This window comes from Triticum aestivum, chromosome 1D (assembly GCF_018294505.1).
Source record: "Triticum aestivum cultivar Chinese Spring chromosome 1D, IWGSC CS RefSeq v2.1, whole genome shotgun sequence".
Taxonomy (NCBI): Eukaryota; Viridiplantae; Streptophyta; class Magnoliopsida; order Poales; family Poaceae; genus Triticum; species Triticum aestivum.
Genome location: NC_057796.1, coordinates 368,423,961 through 368,443,358, shown reverse-complemented (window position 1 = coordinate 368,443,358; position 19,398 = coordinate 368,423,961). Strand labels below are relative to the sequence as shown.

General features: G+C 45.2%; 1 protein-coding gene and 1 long non-coding RNA gene across 2 annotated transcripts; one reads left to right on the top strand and one right to left on the bottom strand.

Annotated features, from left to right (window-relative positions):
• The first annotated feature begins 10,970 nt into the window (after positions 1 to 10,970).
• On the top strand, positions 10,971 to 13,947 carry LOC123182143 (uncharacterized). The gene is made up of 2 exons (XM_044594613.1): positions 10,971 to 11,397; positions 11,541 to 13,947. The coding sequence occupies exon 2, from the start codon at positions 11,545 to 11,547 to the stop codon at positions 12,406 to 12,408; it is 864 nt and encodes a 287-aa protein (XP_044450548.1). The 5' UTR covers positions 10,971 to 11,397; positions 11,541 to 11,544; the 3' UTR covers positions 12,409 to 13,947.
• A 4,868-nt stretch (positions 13,948 to 18,815) lies between these two features.
• On the bottom strand, positions 18,816 to 19,398 carry LOC123170223 (uncharacterized). Its single transcript, XR_006485103.1, has 2 exons — positions 19,163 to 19,398; positions 18,816 to 19,052 (listed from the first exon to the last, which is right to left on the bottom strand). It is a non-coding gene; the product is annotated as an uncharacterized lncRNA (long non-coding RNA).

Here is a 19,398-nt window from a genome sequence, read left to right as displayed (position 1 = left end):
GTGACCAAATTAATAGAAGTTCATCATCACATTAGAACCAAAGTACATACATAGTTCTCATCTAACAACATATATATAGCTCTTCAGAGCATCTAATTAATTAAACCATACATTGAAACTATGTAAAACATTTCAATGCGAAAACAAATGCGATCATAATCGCAACCAAGGTAACAATTGATCCAACGACATAATGATACCAAGCCTCGATATGAATGGCATATTTTCTAATCTTTCTAATCTTCAAGCGCATTGCATCCATCTTGATCTTGTGATCATCGACGACATCCGCAACATGCAACTCCAATATCATCTTCTCCTCCTCAATTTTTTTTATTTTTTCCTTCAAGTAATTGTTTTCTTCTTCAACTAAATTTAACCTCTCGACAATAGGGTCGGTTAGAATTTCCGGTTCAACCACCTCCTAGATAAATAAAATCTATGTCACGCTGGTCGATATATTTGTCATAAACAATAAATGAATCAAATAGTTATAAAAAGATAATATATACCACATCCGAATCATAGACAGGACGAGGGCCGACGGGGGCGGATACCAAAACCATCGCACTATGTAATAAGAAGGAATAAAATAGTAAGAAAATTAGACAAGTATCTATCTAAAGTAATAATTTTGTTCTTTCAAAAAGAAGATAAGAACAAGAGGCTCACCACGGTGGTGCCGGCGACGAGATCGGCGCGGGCGGTCGACGGCGGTGAAGACGGGAATGGGACGTGACGGGCCGCTAAACCTAGACAAATCTCAAGGAAAATGGAGCTTTGAGGTCGAGCTTCGAGAGGACAAAGCTTAACTAGTGTGGCTCGGGCATTTCATCGAACACCTCATGTGCATAGGAGGTGAGCTAGAGCACCACAAAGCCCTCCCCTCGCCGGCCAGAGAAAAACAGAGCACTGGAGTGCTATGGTCGCGGGCGAGGGGTATATATAGGCACCTCATTGGTCCCGGTTCGTGGCATGAACCGGTACTAAATCCGGGCCTTCTGTCCCGATTCATGCCAAGAACCGGGACAAATGGTTGTGGGCCAGGAGCAAGGACCATTAGTCTCGGTTCGTGGCTTGAACCGGGACAAATGGTTCCATACGAACCGGGACCAATGCCCACGAGGCCCCGGCCGGCCCCCTGGGCTCATGAACCGGGACGAATGCCCCCATGGGTCCCGGTTCGTGACTGAACCGGAGCTAATGTGAAAACTGCCCTGTGACCTATGCCCTGTTTTCTACTAGTGAGAGAAGAGCCCAAAGAACTTGAAGGCCAATTTGGGGCAAGAGCGAGTTGCTACAGTAGACTGGGCATAGGGTTGCAATTTCAGCAATACTTGTTCACCCACTGCAAAGGATCGCTCCGTTCTGTTGCGGTCCGCCTTCTGTTTGTACCTGTTCTGTGCCCGAGCTAACTACAGTCGCAGAACATTATTGTGCTTTGCCCACTCCAAGTCAGCACTAGTATCCTCCGGCAAGTGTGTAGCAAGGTCTGGTAGGCCTCCCAAATTTGGTTCTTGGTCGTACAAAGCTTTGAAAGGAGATGTATTCAGTGAAGAATGATGTGTAGTATTGTACCAGAACTCTGCAGTGGGAAGCCATTTACGCCATTGCTTCGGGTTGTTATGAACGGCACATCTTAGGTACATCTCAAGGCACTGATTCACGCGTTCACTTTGGCCATCAGTTTGAGGATGGTATGATGTTGAATAACTGAGTTTGGTGCCTGCTGCGTCGAGCAATCCACGCCACATTGCACTGGTAAAGATCTTGCCACAATCTGAAACGATCGAGTGAGGAACGCCATGCAATTTGATGATATTGTCCCAAAAGGCACGAGCAACTGTAGCTGCTGTAAATGGGTGACGAAGAGGAACAAAATGGGCATATTTCGTTAAGCGATCAACTACCACCATGATCACTTTATAACCTTCAGAAGTTGGCAACCCTTCGACAAAATCCATGGTGATGTCACGCCAAGGTTCTGTAGGTATCGGCAGTGGCTGGAGGAGGCCTGGAGTTTTCAGGTGTTCGTGTTTGGCATGCTGGCAGGTTGCACATTGACGCACAAAATCCTCCACTGCCTGTTTCATGCCACGCCAAGCAAAGAGCTTCTTGATCCGTTGATAAGTTGTTGTTACTCCGGAGTGGCCACCCACGGCGCGACGAAAAACTTCCCAGGTAATGTCAGTATGTGTCTGTCGGAAAGCCCAGAGCCAGAGCGCGGCATGGCCCTCGATGTAGAGAGCCACTGTCGCCACCCAGTTGTGCAGTGGCACTTGGTACAGCTCAAAATATGCGAGACAACGATCCAGCCAGACTCGCGGGGCCTCGCCCTCGAAACGGGGAAATTGGTGCTTCGGAGGATGGGGCACGTACTCGTCGCGTTGTCTCGGTGGCGGCGCACGCCCCGACGGTGCGTGTTGCGCCCCTGGTACGGGCAGCAGTGACGGTCCCTCATTGACGAGTCAGGCAACCTAGACCGGGCCTGTGAGGACTTGCAGAATTGGGAGGGCGCTTGGAGGTGGCGGGGCACGCAGATCGTGCGGTGGAGGCTGGACCGGCGCCTCCCGAGTCGGTGCAGAGCGGAGCGGGGTCGTCGCGGGTTCGTCGACCTGTGAGCCGGTGGACGGAGTCGAGGAGGCAGACGGGGAAGCCACCTTGCGGACATCATCCACCTCTACCTGTGTTAGACCGATCTGCTTCGCCAGACTCTTCAGCTCGAGTGAGACCTGCGCGTTGAACGTGGTCTGCGCCTCTGCCCGCTTGTCCGCCAGGATCTTCTCTTTGTCAAACTTGGAGAGCAGCGTCTCCATCAGGGCAGTGAGATTCGCTGACTGCTCTCCCATGGCGGCTAGTAGTTGCCGCGTCTGGACCGAAGGCTTGGACGGCGCCGTTGCACCTGCCCCGAGCAGATCGAACCCCGCGTAGGATTTCGGGCGACCTCACCGGAGTGAAATCGCACCTACGGCGGTGGATGTTACCGATCCGGCCAAGGGAGTAGGGGTGACGCGGCGGCGAAATTATTTTCTCCAGGAAATTGTGGCTCTGATTACCAATTGTGACGACCGAACCTTGGAAGGGGATCGATCGCACAAAGAATTTGGGATGAGGAGAGCAGGCGATGAGGCGAGGTAGGAGAAGGGGGTCGAGATTCAGAACGAGAGAGTTCAATTACTCGGTGCCTTGTCCCTCGAGGACCAGGGCTACAGACAGACCCACACACCACTCACTTGGGCCACATGCGGCCCCAAGGCTACCCACTGGGCTCAGCCCACCTCTTACCACTTCTCCTACTCTTGCTAGTCCACCGCTACGCAGTAGCAAGTGTGACAATTACACGGTTGTTGTATTTGATTCTTTTGAACCATTTGCATACTTGGTACTTTCCTTCTCATGGACCCACCATGTAGATGCCATTTTTCTCTCATCCATTCCACTCATGTACAATTACATGCACTGCTTAACTCTCTCTCCATCAAAACCTATTCTTTATTTATATATTTTAAACCATAACTCTATTTTTGAAACTTTTTATATATTTGAACTCCTGGCGCGAGGACTATGAGAACAAGACCAATGGATACACTTTAAACACGTTTAAATTTTAGCATTTCAATCAACTTAGTTCACTCAATCTATTTCAGTGTGTTTCTAAATGACTTTCTTATGTTTCTTCGTTCACTCATTTCAGTTTCAGTTATATTTCACATATATCAGCTTCTTGAAACATTTTTTTCTAAATGAGTGAAATTAGCTCTTGAAAATACTTGAAGCATGTCCTTTCAAAAGAAATGTGTGAAAATAATCTTTTGAAATGAGTGAAATTAGCTCCAAAAAATAATTGAAACATGTCTTTCAAGTAAATTAGTCCTTTGAAATGAGTGAAATAAGTTTTATTTGAATTATATTTTGTATATAAGTGAAATTAGTTTTCAAATTGAAAAATCATTTTTTGTGAAACTCATTTTTCAGTCTGTTTATTGTGAAATTGCTTCGTTCACTAATTTCAGTTTCATTTATATTTCACATATACCACTTCTTGAAACCGGTGTTTTTTTTAGAAATGAGTAAAATTTAGACCTTCAACTGTGTGAAATCTGTTTTTTGAGTGAAATATGTTAATTGAAACTAAAGAAATATATTTGCGAAGAAGAGTGAAACATTTTACATGCATATTTCAGAAATCATTTATGTCAACATTTCAAAGAAATTAAGCGTATGTGAAGTCAGTTTCTTTTTTGGAAACGAGTGAAATATATTATTTCAATTGAGTGAGTGTAATGTGTTTTTTAAAATGTGTGAAACATATCTTTTGTAAATAATACAAGTGAAATCGTGTATTGAAATGAGTGAAATATATATTTCAAATGAGAAAATCAGTTTTTTTCAAGATAAGTGAAATATGTTTTTTTTAGTTGAGTGAAAATATGTTATCTGGAATCAGTGAAATAAAATTAGTTGAAATGTATCCATTTTTTATCTTGTTTTAAAGTTCTTGCCTTCAGTAATTCAAATATGTAAAAATATCACCAATTGAATTTATTGTTTAATAGATATCAATCGAAAAATTTGGCTATCGAATTTAATACCAGTCTTTTCTTGGGAGAGACACTTGTGCATGTTTAATTGACGCACTACTATGCACATGTAGATCCATAAAAGCTGCATGAGCATGCATATGGTTCCACAATAGGTTTGTATTCTCACGTATTGAAGTGTACAAATACACGTATTGAAGTGTACAAATATGTGAGAATACAACATATTGAAGTGTGAAAAGAGACTCTTCAATATTGTATGGTAATGGTTTCGTCTTTGACGAACCAAATTGGAGGTCCGCAAAACTGCATATCAGCGATGGAGCAGCGTCGAGCTCGGATGTGGAGGTGATCCATTATTTTTTTGGTGGTTGCTATGGTGCTAGAGGCAGGTGACGAGCGTTGGTGTCAAGCTTAGAGGTTTCTTCAATGTTGTTCATAGTTTTACTTCTTGGCTGGTGTTCCTTTGTGCAAAGGCTACCGTTCTATTCGTTTAGTTTTGCAAGATCGGTATATACATGGCTTGTAGAATACTTTTTATGATATAAATGAGACACGTATTATCGTGAAAAAAAGAGAGACTCCCGCAAAAAAGTTGTAAAAGAGACGCCCACCGCCTGCGCATGACGCATCCACGGTCTGAGGGTCTTTAAGAACCAAGTTGGCGCGATGTGCTCCGCCGCCACCATGAGATTCCCGCACCACTCTGCACTGGCATAGCACGAGATAGCGCAAAGTGTTTTTTTACCGGTGTCGGGATGTACCGGTGGTTCTCTCACCAATAGCATGCTGCCAGCTCAAAAGGTGTACATTTGTATTCCCCTCTTTTCTCTATTTAAGTCATCGTATTTCATCAGACCGGGCCCACTTGCAAAGGGCGCATGCATGGTCCTGTTTTTCTCTTTTTACTGCTCATGGTACATACTATAACATGCATGTCTCTGACATTATCTCTCCTCTCTCCATCTCTAAATCCATCACTTTTAATTCTCTTTTCACTATTTAGATTGTTTATATTTTCAAAACAATTTTTTTTCAAAACTTTATATATATTTGAACTCCTGGAGCCAAGACCTTTAGAACAAGATCAATCTTGAATACATTCAAACAAGTTTAAATTTCAATGTTTGAAATGAGTGAAATCAGCTTTCTAAAAATAGGGAAATATGATCTTTGAATTGGGTGAGATCATTTTTTTAATATTAGTGAAATATGTTTTTCATACACATCACACATTTCTGGGTGTGAAAATAAGTGAAACTTGTCATTTCAGAATTATGAAACTAGTCATGTAAAACATGTGAAACTAATTGTATCAAACTTTTTCTAAATGAGTGAAATATGTTTTATGTAACAAGTGAAATTGTTTTCTGAATAGAGTCAAATAAGTTTTCTGAAATATTTGAAATCAGTTATTTGCTTTGAGTGAAATCAGCTTTCTAAAAATAGTGAAATATGAGCTTTGAATTGGGCGAGACCAATTTTTTAAAATGAGTGAAATATGTTTTTCATACACATGACACATTTTGGGTGTGAAATACATGAAACTTGTTATTTCAGAATTTTGAAACTAGTCATGTAAAACATGTCAAACTAATTATTTCAAACTTTTTTATATGAGTAAAATATGTTTTACTAAACAAGTGAATTTTTTTAATTGAATCAAATAAGTTTTTTGAAATATTTGAAATTGATTATTTGCTTTGAGTGAAATCAGCTTTCTAAAATTAGTGAAATATGATCTTTGAATTGGATGAGAGCAATTTTTGAAAATGAGTGAAATATGTTTTTCATACACATGACACATTTTTGGGTGTGAAATACGTGAAACTTGTTATTTCAGAATTTCTAAACGAGTGAAATAAGTTTTTCGCACTGACCGGAACCCATTTCGAACTGAAATATGAAAATGAGTGAAATCTGTTTTCTCAACTTAGTGGAAATATTTTTCTGAAATGAGTGACATCAGTTCTTTCATATGAGTGAAATCATTTTTTAACATAGTGAAATGAGTTTTTCGAAATGACTGAAATCAGTTTTACAAAATTAGTGTAGCCAGTTCTTTGAAACGAATGAAACATGTGTTTTAAATATGTGAAATTGGTAGTTCAATTTGTTTTTTTACACGACCGTAATACGTTTTCTGAAATGAGTAAAATATTTTCTGTAAATGAGTGAAATATGTGTTTCGAAATAACAGAGATCAGTGGTTCAAGACGAGTGAATTTAGTTTGTTGAAATGAGTGAAATCACCTTTTTGAAAAGAGCGAAATTAATTCTTTGAAATGACTTAAATACGTGTTTTGATACGAGTGAAATCAGTATTTTAAAATGAGTAAAATTAGTTTTCTAAAATGAGTTAAATCTGTATTTTTGAATGACTCGATTTTTTTTTCTTAATTGTGAAATCCGTTTTTAAAATAAAGTGAAACAGATTTTTTTTTTGAAATGAGATACATCCATTTTTTTTAAATGCCAAAGCGAATGAAACGGTAAAATTCAAACTACGCTAAAATATATTGAATATTGGTCTTGTTTTAAAGATCTTGTCTTTAGGAATTCAAATATATAAAAAGATTTAAAAATAAAACATTTATTTAAGAGATATCAATCATCTAATACCTAACAAGAAAGTAAAATGTTGGTACTATAGGTTGAGTGGTCTGGGAGTACACATGCATGACTAAATGGAAAGGTTGTGGGGCATACGTCGTATTGGTCAGGTGGTGTGAGGCTAGTATAGAGATGTATTTCACCCCACAAAAGATTTCTTAGTTTATTAGTCAAAGGACGGTGTGCATCTTGATGTTGACATAGACGGCGGATGCTTCACTGGTAGATCCCGGTTCCGGTAAATTTACTTATTCGCACGAGATAGTCCTCGGGGGTGGTACGCACGAATCGACATGTCGTGTGGGCCAATCGTGAACTCCAAGTGCAGAGCAGCGCTGCCGAAGCCAGGTCCATCGATGGGCGCGTGCCGGTGATGGTCACCACGATGGCGCCCAAAAGGTCGTCCTCAAGCAGCGCGATGTCCGTTGAAGGCTCCAGGAAGCAGTGCTTCACCAATTCCTACACAGCTGGTGCCATCACTAAGACGCGGCCACCCACCGACACCGAGAAAGCCGGCCCCGAGACGCTCCCCACCGAGGAGGCCTCAGGGACCGCGGCAGTAGACCTGACCACCTCCGCCCATGGTCTGGCAAGACGTACCACCCCATTAGGCGGCGGGCCGGGCGACGGTGGCGGCAGCACCGAGGGTGGGGGAGCGGGCGGGGCCACCTGAGCCTACAGCGCCGGAGGGGGCCACCTGAGCCTACAGCGCCGGAGGGGGCCACCTGAGCCTACAGCGCCGGAGGGGGCGCAACGGCTAGTCAAACGGTGACAAGCTGTGTCACCGAGTACATCATTCCTGTGCAACGTGGCCGAACCCGTTGCAACAGACACACCGGGTGTCACTCATGCACTCCGCCGAGATGTGTTCGTCATCTCCACAATTGTAATAGCAACCGTGGAGCACTGTCGGGATGCGAGAGTCTGGTGGGGGGTGCGCGGTGGGGAGGATGCCCCCGCGGCGAATAGCACTACTCGCGCGCAAGTCGTGTCCCACGCTACTGGACTTGGATTGAAACCGACATGCGGCCCAGTCCGGGAAAGTGCTGGTTTCGAAGGAAGTTGAACAAGAGGAGGACTCGGGCATATCCTATTTGGCGCTTATGCGTCGGTTTGCCAACAGGCGCCTGCAAGGCGTTTCTCAATGGGCCGGCCCGTTCCGTTCCTTTTTCATGTTTTTGGAATGCAAAAAGTGTGGGGCAACGGGGATTCGAACACGCGCCGTGATAACCCACAAGTATAGGGGATCGCAACAGTGTTCGAGGGTAGAGTATTCAACCCAAATTTATTGATTCGACACAAGGGGAGCCAAAGAATATTCTCAAATATTAGCAGTTGAGTTGTCAATTCAACCACACCTGGATAACTTAGTATCTGCAGCAAAGTAATATGGAAGTAACAGTAACGGTAGCAAAAGTAATATTTTTGGGTTTTGTAGTGATTGTAACAGTAGCAACGGAAAAGTAAATAAGCGAAGAACAATATGTGAAAAGCTCGTAGGCATTGGATCGGTGATGGAGAATTATGTCGGATGCGGTTCATCATGTAACAGTCATAACATAGGGTAACACAGAACTAGCTCCAATTCATCAATGTAATGTAGGCATGTATTCCGAATATAGTCACACGTGCTTATGAAAAAGAACTTCCATGACATCTTTTGTCCTACCCTCCCGTGGCAGCGGGGTCCTAATGGAAACTAAGGGATATTAAGGCCTCCTTTTAATAGAATACCAGACTAAAGCATTAACACATAGTGAATACATGAACTCCTCAAACTATGATCATCACCGGGAGTGGTCGCGATTATTGTCACTTTGGGGTTGCCGGATCATAACACATAGTAGGTGACTATAGACTTGCAAGATAAGATCAAGAACTCACATATATTCATGAAAACATAATAGGTTCAGATCTGAAATCATGGCACTCGGGCCCTAGTGACAAGCATTAAGCATAGCAAAGTCATATCAACATCAATCTCAGAACATAGTGGATACTAGGGATCAAACCCTAACAAAACTAACTCGATTACATGATAGATCTCATCCAACCCATCACCGTCCAGCAAGCTTACGATGGAATTACTCACGCACGGCGGTGAGCATCATGAAATTGGTGATGGAGGATGGTTGATGATGACGACGACGACGAATCCCCCTCTCCGGAGCCCCGAACGGACTCCAGATCAGCCCTCCCGAGAGGTTTTAGGGCTTGGCGGCGGCTCCGTATCATAAAACGCGATGATTCCTTCTCTTTGATTTCTTCTCCCCGAAAGTGAATATATGGAGTTGGAGTTGAGGTCGGTGGAGCGTCAGGGGGCCCACGAGGCAGGGGGCGCGCCCAGGGGGGCAGGCGCGCCCCCACCCTCGTGGACAGGTGGTGGGCCCCCTGACGTGGATTCTTCTTCCAGTATTTTTAATATTTTCCAAAAATATGTTCCGTGGAGTTTCAGGTCATTCCGAGAACTTTTGTTTCTGCACATAAATAACACCATGAAAAGTCTGCTGAAAACAGCGTCAGTCCGGGTTAATTTCCATTCAAATCATGCAAGTTAGAGTCCAAAATAAGGGCAAAAGTGTTTGGAAAAGTAGATACGACGGAGACGTATCACGCCGCGCTTGTTGCAAGCACAAGGCTATGGCCCTGTGGATTTCTAAAAGCAGTTGTGAAAAATCTGCTGTAAAAAAACAGCTGTGAAAAATCTGATGTGAAAAAGATGTAGGCCATTTGGCAAACCAGCTGATACAACTTTTTTAGATTTTGGCCTCCAGCGGAATCAGATTTTGGAAAGCACGTCCTGGGCTGCTTCCGCTTTTGGTTCAGATTTTGGCAGTGGATTTCTGGAATCGGATTTTGTTGGGTTTTCCCCTTGGTTCAGATTTTGCTGTGCGGCAGCGGAATCCGTCGATAAAAGCTGAACCAAACAGGGCCTATAGCCACCAGAACACCCGCCTGATAGTGATTAGGTAGCTCGTTTTTCTGTTTTTGTACTTTGCTCCTCAGCTCGGTTTCTTTTTTTTATCCTTTTTCTTTTTCTTTTTCCTCATCTTTCTTTGTTTTTTTAGTGCGCGTTTTTTTAAAATTTGATGAACTTTTTCAGAATCGCTGAACCTATTTTTCAAATTTGATGAACTTTTTGTAAATTGGATGAACTTTTTTTGAAATTTGATGTACTTTTTTCCCAAATCGATGAATTTTTTTCTAAATCCATGAACTTTTTTCAAAATTTGATGAACTTTTTTCAAATCCGATGAACTTTTTTAAAACATTGATGAGATCGTTTTCAAAGTTGTGAACTTTTTTCTCCAATTAGTGATCTTTATTCAATTTTCTTGAACTATTTTTGTTTCACGAGAACTTTTTCAAACTCACGAAATTTTCTTAAATTAGTGATCTTTTTGAAATTTCGTGACATTTTTCATTATTTGTGAACTTTTTTGAATACGTGACCATTTCTTTTTAAAAAAATTCTCAATCTTTTTTAAAATATGTGAGCTTTCATTTTTTTGGAATCACGCAGCCCATATTATCCTTAATTAGTATCAAGGTACCAGTAGAGTGACAGCTACTAGGTAGCTCTAGTGGTTAGCGGAGCGCGTTTAGAAAGCACAGACGTGAGTTTGAATTCTCAGCGCTGCATGTATTTTTAGGATCTTTTGTCCGCTGGTGTAACGTGTTCGTGGGCCGGCCCAGCGAGGCGCTGCTGCGAGCGCTTAGTTGGCGCAGAAGGCGCGGAGTAGGAGCTTCCTGAGCAAGGCGTCCTGGCGGCGGGAGAGGGGAAATTTGGGATGGGAAAGAGGAGGGAAACGAGCGAACCAGAGGGGGAAATACAGATTCCTCTCCCTAGTCGAGTCCCGAGTCCCTTCGCGCAACCCCTACTCCCTCTCGCTTCCGCTCCATTCGAAACCCTAGCCACTCCCTGTCGCGCCGCTCCCCCAAATCGGCGCCTCTCCTGCCCCGCCGCCGCCGCCGGAAAAGCTCCTGCCCCTCCAGCACCTCGTCCCCTCTCCGAGTCTCCGTCCAGACCACTTGCCCCAGAATCCCAGAGGCATCCATGCTCACCCGCCGCCGGTGAAGCACAAGCACGGGACCCCAAGCCCACCTCTTCCTCCTCCTCGACCGCGCCGTCCTCCGCATCCTCCTCCTCCGCCGCGTTGCTGCTGGGGAAGCTCTTGCTCCACCGGCGAGCTCCTCCTCCGCCTTGCCGTTGATCTACTCGCTGCCGGCCGCCGCGCCTCAGGTACCGAGCTGAAGTGTCGATCTACTGCTAGTTTGCTTGACTGTTGCTTGCCTGTGTTGTTTTTGCTTGCCTCTTGCCAATGTACTCTGAAGTCTGAACATACAAGATGCTTAAGGTTAACAGTGATATGTTAATTTGTGCAGAACGATGTCGACACTTCCTGAACCCGATCTGACGATCACTGTGAGCCGGTCCTTGCATCCGTTTCAGCATTCAGAGGAAGATGCCAGACAGCTCTTTGCAAATCATCCTTATGCAGAAAATTTCTTGTCCCCCAGCCATTTGGATGAAGATTCAGATCTTGCAGACCTGGAAGCATTGGGTCCACATCCTCTGCTTAACAGGCAGACCAATGCTTGGCAACCATTGAGATGGATCAATATTAGAATCCAAGCTGCGGGAACTAATCATTGGATTATGCCTTTTCTGAGAGATGATAACTTATATGTTCGAGGTTTTGGTAACCGGCATAATGCTCATGAGCTAAGTCAAAATCTGTGTTTGCCAGGGAAAGACAAAGTGGAGGTTCTGTCCAGGCAACTTCCCCTGAAACTCAACTGCATTCTCGTCAATTGGGACGTCACGTACCCCAAGATGTTCGGATGCAAGGGTGAGCATGCACTCGAAGCTGAATTTCAAAGGATCATGAGTGATGAAGATTTTGTCTTTGAGGCAGTCTGTTTCTTGTCAAGTTATGTTCACGTCGAGGGCAGTGAGGCTGAACAGAAAGCCATGAAGTACTTAGCGGGCATCACTTTCACACTGTGTGAGTTTTACAGAATGAAGCTTTGGCTAACCAATGTCCCATTGCACCTTTGGATACGTCTCTGGGGGGATATTTGTTTTGAGTACCTTAAGTGGAGGGATCGAAACTTCACGGACTGGATTTCGGACAGAGTTGCAAAAAAGAAGGGACAGATTGGTGAGACAAGGAAACAGAAGCATTTCAAAAATCTGGGCATCCAGAGGCCAGCTGATGGTTTGCAAATCTTAAGCCTTATAATCAACTGAAATGTCACGTACTATGACAACCTAGAGAAGAACAGAAGTAAGAAGAATGTTAAAGTCTCTGATGGAGGAGGAAAGGGTAACAGCCGGCTGAGTCAGAAGGGTGGTGGTGCATCAAATATGCCACAAGAAGGCAATACCAGTCAGGAAACAAAGGCTGCAAGTAATAGCAACCAGAAAGGAGCTGTTTATGGAGGTGACCAGATTCAATACAGCCAACGAGAGCTATTGGAGGAGTTTGTGGGTTTGATGAGCCACGATACTGCAAGGACTCCCTTCCATGGGGACGGCGCAGGGTCCAAATTCTGAGAGTGAGTTCCAATTTTGAAGTCGCTTGGATGGATTTCCATGATTGGCATCGTCCACAGGCCATCCATAGAAGGAAGATCAATGATCCAGCACGCACTGGACCAATCAGTGATCCACCAGTAATCGGAGCAATGACAGATATTGCATTGATTGGACCTGCGCGACCCATCGGAGCATATACGGGGCTTGGACTTGAATTCAGTCCTGCCAGGACTACAAACGGAGGAGAAGGGAGAAGACGCAACCAGAGGACGATCAACGAGAGGGGAGCAATTGTTGAGTCATGGGAGGTGGATAGTTATAATGATGAGCCAAGTTTTCATCGCAAGGAAATTGCTGGGGAGTGGGAAGGTCAGAAGATACAAATATCTTATATGATTGTGCCTGATACAGTGGAAGCCAGAATCAAGGTGAAGCTACTGCTCGCAGGAGGAAGCCGCTATCATGTGACAGGTTTCATAAAGGCATGGGATGACAACATGGGACACGAATTTGTAAGGCTCTTGTCAGATTCAGACCAAACAGTGGAGGTGCCCTCTGACCAATGGACTCCACTTCCTTTGATGATTTCTCTGTTGTGTCTGAGCAATGCTGAGGAAGTTCAGTTGAAAGTCGCTGCATATCTCACTTTCCGTTCATGCTCGAACAGTGAGGAGCAAGCACTGAATGTGTCTCCTGATCAATGCTTCAAGCTCAGCCAAAGAGCTGCCAGACAAGAACGTGAGGTCATGGGCAACAGAATTTCTGTGGCTGTGAAATTCAGTACTTGAATTTCAACTAGAAACACAATTTAAGGCTGGGCAACAGACTCTGTTCTCTTCCAGCGCAAGTTTCAGGATGTGTTTCAGACAATTGCTGTCCAGCTACATAAAGTTCATGATTCTTCTGCTTGCTTCTCTTCAGCCATTGTACTTCTTCATGGCTGTCCTCTGTTTCTTTGGCAGCACATTTTCAGATCGTGTCCCCTCTAGCTGCCTTCACTTGTTGGTCATGGTGTTCATCAGTAGGGGTTCTTGCTCCCTTGCTACTTTCTAGGACATCTATTCAGCTCTACATTTTCAGATTCTGCTGTTTCTTTTCTTCCTATTTTCTGCCCTCTAGTTAAATATTAGCATGTAGACTTTGATCTTGGTATCATTTGCATTAACGTTGTGATGTGCCAGGTTTAAAAAGTTGTTCGCTTAGTGATGAAAGATGAGGCGATGAATGCAAAAGCGGGCAAGCGATTGTTACTGTCTAGTGTCTACTGGTAATAGTGGATAGAGATCGGGCAAGAGTTTTCAGTTATTCCCCTTTGGCAACTGTCTACTGCTAGTAGTGCAAGTAGTTAAGATTGACCATCCAGCTGCTTAAACTCGAATCATGGGTGGATGACAGTGACACAGCAAACACTTGAATGATGTCTAGAATCGGGGCTCGCTTTGTTTAGTCCATCGACTCTTAGCACCTTCGCTCTATGTCGTTTTAACCTTGCTATCTTTTTTGAACACTGGTGTAAAATTTCTTTGTTCAAAGCACCGCCCAGATCATAGTAGTAGTTCCCTAATTTTGGACAGTGTTCTTATATAAGAAACTCGGAGAACAACAGTACTGCAGTTTAGTTTTAGGTTCCACATCAAATACATAGGTGCAGCCTCAAGTGCACAGAAGCAGGGATCAGGACAATAGCAAAGAAAAAAAGTCCATGGCTATTCAGGTTAGTTTCCAAGCCAAAACGCACAACCTTTAGCGGTACTGCCAAAACGGTTGGGATGTTATTCATCAAAACGCTAATGATCAGAGGCACAATATTCATTGTTCTCACTGGCAGCAGTAAATTAAACCCGTCCTATTTTATTTTATTTTAAATGTCAAACCCGTCCTATTTAACAACACTAGTAAGCGTGCACGTGCAACGCACGCCTCAATCAAACCATGTCAAATTCATGCGGGTATAGAATTATGAATTCATACGCTAGGATGGCCCATTCTCTATAAACAAAAGGAGAAGTACAAATCCATCAATCATCTTTTTACGATACCAAACACACCACATAAATCATAACTGTACAAAAAATGTCACAAATAAATGGCAATCAACTGGGTGGACAACTTCTCCACGGAGAATGTAAGGGCGTAGCCTATTTAGTCTGTTGTATAGTAAAAATGGCATCAAATATCCTATAAAGATTTCAGAAAGTAATGACCAGTCCAAAAAGACATACAAATTATCGGAAAGTCTTCACCAGATTGGCAATCAGATAGAAGGGAGAAATCAATTGGTCATGCAGCTGACCCTCATTGGAGAAAAGAATATACAACACAGTGGGCTATGATTATGCTGAAAAGAAAACATACATGAGAGGAAGAGCTATCGAGAATCATTCTGCAGCGAACATACTTTGAAAGAAAAGTGACGACCAAGCAAAATTATGTACCCAACACTGTACCTTCCCGATTCCCCATGACAAGTATCGCGTCGGTACTCCACTGTCGAGCTGCTCGTTGTTCTGCAGCTTGTCGTCGTGTACCTGCGCCTTACCATGATGAAGAGCTTTTGTGGCCACGCGCGCTTGGATGGCGTATCAAGGCAATCGGCCAGGGGCACACAGCAGGGTGATGCGAGGAGGACGTCGGGATTATGGCCGGATAACGATGGTCGGCGGTGGCTGTGTGTGCCAATCGTGCGAGTAGACTGGATAATGACCTGTGTTTCATTGCTGGACTAAACAGCTCCGAAACTAAAAATATATTCAAAATTAAAGTCGTTCCAGGCCTCGCAATGCATCACAGGATCTAGTGTAGGTGTAGCAGGAATTGATCATCACAGGAAACAATGCATATGTAGCAGGTATTGATCTTGACAGGAAACATTGTCATCGCTACCGGTTTTTATTCTGTGTGTGCACAAATTAGCATCCCGAAGATCAAATAGTTAGGTTGTACTACAGATAATTGAACACAAATTAAATGTCAGAGTTACAATAAAGTGATACATGAAAGTTTTTTTAAGCAATCTGCACCAACACACCTGTAACTTCCAAGTGATTTCTAGCATTGCCCATCAGTCCAACTCGAAGCATATATGATTCTTTCAGAAGAAGGAAAAAAAAACCATACATACACACACAAAACAGTACAAAAATGGGTGCTTCAAACGACCATGTATTAAAAATGAATCTAGAAGTTTAGATGTATGCTAATGTGAGAACAGCCTATTGTCCTCAAACAAAGGGTAAATTGACAACGGAATATGATATAAAAATTTCACTCGGCAAGAGCTATACATGCACTGCATGTTCGTGCTTGGTGGTTATCACAAGAAAAAAAAATAGTGCTCCATGTTCAAATTAGAATTAGAATTCATGTGCCACCGAATTTCCAGAAAGCCAAATTGGCAATGGATGTCAGATTGCAAGTAGATTAGAGATAGGAGAAATAATCTTATTCTTACGACAGAGGTTGCGGTGGAGCTTTTCTCTACCGTGTGCGCCAATGTCCCTGACAGCGGCCACGCCCGCGTGCGTACACGTCCCCGGCGGCTGGGCGACGGAGGCCACGGCCGCGTGCGTCCACGCCGGGCAGCAGGCCGGCGGAGGCCAGGCCCGCCGTGGCGGCAACGGCCACGACCACGTGTGTCCAGGTTGGGCGGCGGAGGCCACGTGCCCGGTGGCGGCGACGGCCAGAGTCCACATCGGACGGCGGCGGCGACAACCATGGCTGCGTGCTTCCACGCCAGATGGCGGGGCGACGGAGGCCACGTGCCCGGCGGCGGCGACGGCGACGGCCGCGTGCGTCCACGTCTGGCGGTAGGACGGCGGAGCCCAAGTGCTCGGCGGCGGCAACAACTCCCGCATGCGCCTGCGAGAATGAAGGGATGCGAGGGGCGGTTGGGTTGAAGACGGACGTGCGCGGGGCAGGACGTACGGTGGCAGAACATCGAATCTGGGCCATCCAATTGGTTGGCAGACCATGGAGGCGAAACTGACCCTTAGATGCCGTTAAGTGGAATAGATCCTAGGGTACTGATTGTCCTGTGTACATTAATCCGCGTGGGTTTAGGATAAGTAATGTTTGCTTTTTTAATAGTAGTGTAGATGTAGACTAGATTCTGCACACAGTGCAGAAACGAAACAAATAGGATAGAACTTACATTTTGCTACAAAAGCACAAACAGGATAGAACTTACATTTTGCTCCCATTCTTCCTCTCCGGGATAAATGATCTTTAGTGTTAAGAAGATAATAACCCTTACGGTTATTAGGGGAATCCCCGCTCCCGTGCGGTTCCACGATACTAGCAACCGGCATGTCGGTTGCAGCCTGGAACGATGCCTCCTGAACCATCGCGTCCCTGTGAGGCGAAGACGGTTCCCATTGGACTGGGATCAGGTGACATTGCTTCACGCAGTCACGCCGTAACATGCGACTGTGCATCTACCATTGAAACAAAATCTAACGTCTCACAATGACCCAACTCGAAAAACTATTCGGACTTGGTTTTTTCAGTCATTCGACAATAGCAAAACAGCGATCGGTTTGTCTATCTGTATACATTCATTTCAAAAAATAAATATGTATACATTGAAATCAAGAACCGACACCGATCAAGCATGCATCAACCAATACATCAATGCGTCCGGCCATCATCCACCCATTAGAGAACTGAAAACATTTCATGCTTAGAGCATCTATAGCCGAGCGTCTCAAACCCGCCTCAAACGCCTGGCCGGACAGCCCGGTCACTGGCCGGTCAAAAAACCTCACCCATCCGGACGTCTCAAAATAGGCTCAAACGTCCGGGCCGACTGGCACCCATCATATTTAGCCCATATCTGGGGTGGATATGGGCGCGCCTGGACGTGTTCGCCACATCGGACAGACGTTGCGGTCCCACGCGAAATCGTTCGAAAACCCAACAGTCCGACGGGCATCTTCTCCAAGGGGCGTGAACACCGCGTGCGCCGCTCCGGCTCGTCGCCCTTGGGCTAAGTCTCGCTTTTTAAGCCGATTGGCGACCCCCAGCCCTTGATACTCCACTTATCTCCCTTTCCGCCTCCCTCTCCGCGCCGCCAGCCGGCCCCGCACCTCCCTCTTCGCTCGCCGGTCACGATAGCCATGGCCGGGCAGTGGGTGACCACGTAGGCGATGCGGACGCCGGAGCGGCGCCTCGAGCTACTTGAGGAGATTAGGGCTCTGCTTGGAGCCAGGATCGTAGCCAGACTGCTCCCAGGAATCGCCAGAGCAGGACAAGGAGGAGGAAGAGGCCGATGCAGAGGTGGTGGTGGAGCAGCAGGAGGAGGAGGAGGCCGACGCGACCATGGTGGACGTAGCGGAGGAGAACACCGATGCGGCCATGGCGGAGGAGGACGTGGATTGGATGCGACATATGATGCGCCCAGGCACTCTCGGGCCGCCCCAGATATGGGCTGAATATGAGATGTGCCGGTCAGCCAGAGCGTCTGAGACCGGTTTGAGGTGTCCGGATGGGTCGGGTTTTTTTTTTGACCGGGCCGTCCGCCCTAACGTTTCCGAGGGTTTGACGTCCAAAAGCAACTCTTTGTCTAAGTATGATTTATTTTTTCAGTTTCTAATGGGTGGATGCGTTGATGAATTAGCTGATGCAAGTTTGATCGGTCCAAGTTCTCAATTCCAATGTATAAATATTTTATTTTTCAAATGATAGTCTTTTTAGAGATTCTAAAATGGACTAGATACGAAGCAGAATAAGTGAATCTACACTCTAAAGTACGTCTACATACATCCGCATATAGTTCATATTGAAATCTCTAAAAGGACTTATATTTAGAAACTGAGGGAGTAGATATTTTTTGATTAGTTTGAATTGCTAACCAAATATATCACGTGGTAAATGAGGTAGTAGATTGGTACAACGTGTACGAATGTAGTTTCTACTATAGTATTTGGCAAACGGATCGCTGTTTTGCTTGTCAAATGACTGAAAAAGCCAAGTCCAAATCGTTTTTTCAGTCGGGTCATTGTGAGACGTTAGATTTTGCTTCAATGGTAGATGCACAGCCGCATGTTACGGCGTGACTGCGTGAAGCAATGTCACCTGATCCCAGTCCGTTCCCATTGTATAAATAGCATGTCAATCATCAATAAAGGCAACCGATTCAATCATTTGTTCGATTCTCTTGTTCCTTTACAATCGATTCTTCACACGTTATCAGCCACGTTGTCTCTACCGAGAAAAATGAGGCCGGCGAGGATGCACAGCGACGACAAGAACTCGCGGGGGCCTGGTCATCCGGCGCAAAGGCGACGAAGGGCGTCTGCAGCCTGCCCGCGTGCTCTTGCCATCAATCAAAGATCTCTATTTCATCTTCCGGAGTGATTCTTCACAGGAAATATAAGAGTAAATCAGGAAGAGCAAGTGAAAACAGACAAGGAGAAGCCCATCGATTGAGAGATGCAAAAAGGGAAAAAGGTACCATGCGTTCACTTACTCTTGCACTGGATCGAGCGGCAATTGCTGCTGCTTTTCATCACATCGCTAGCGGTGCCCCCGTCCATGCGCCTTGGCTGCTCCTCCACGGAGACCTCCGGCAGAGCAGTGGCGGGAGCCCATGGCTACCCGCGCCACGGCCGCGTACGCGTGGCGGCTGTGCCTGAGACCACAGCTCTCGCATGGCATGGTGGCGCCCGAGGCCAGCCACGGCTGGCGGCGGCGGTCCTCTCCACC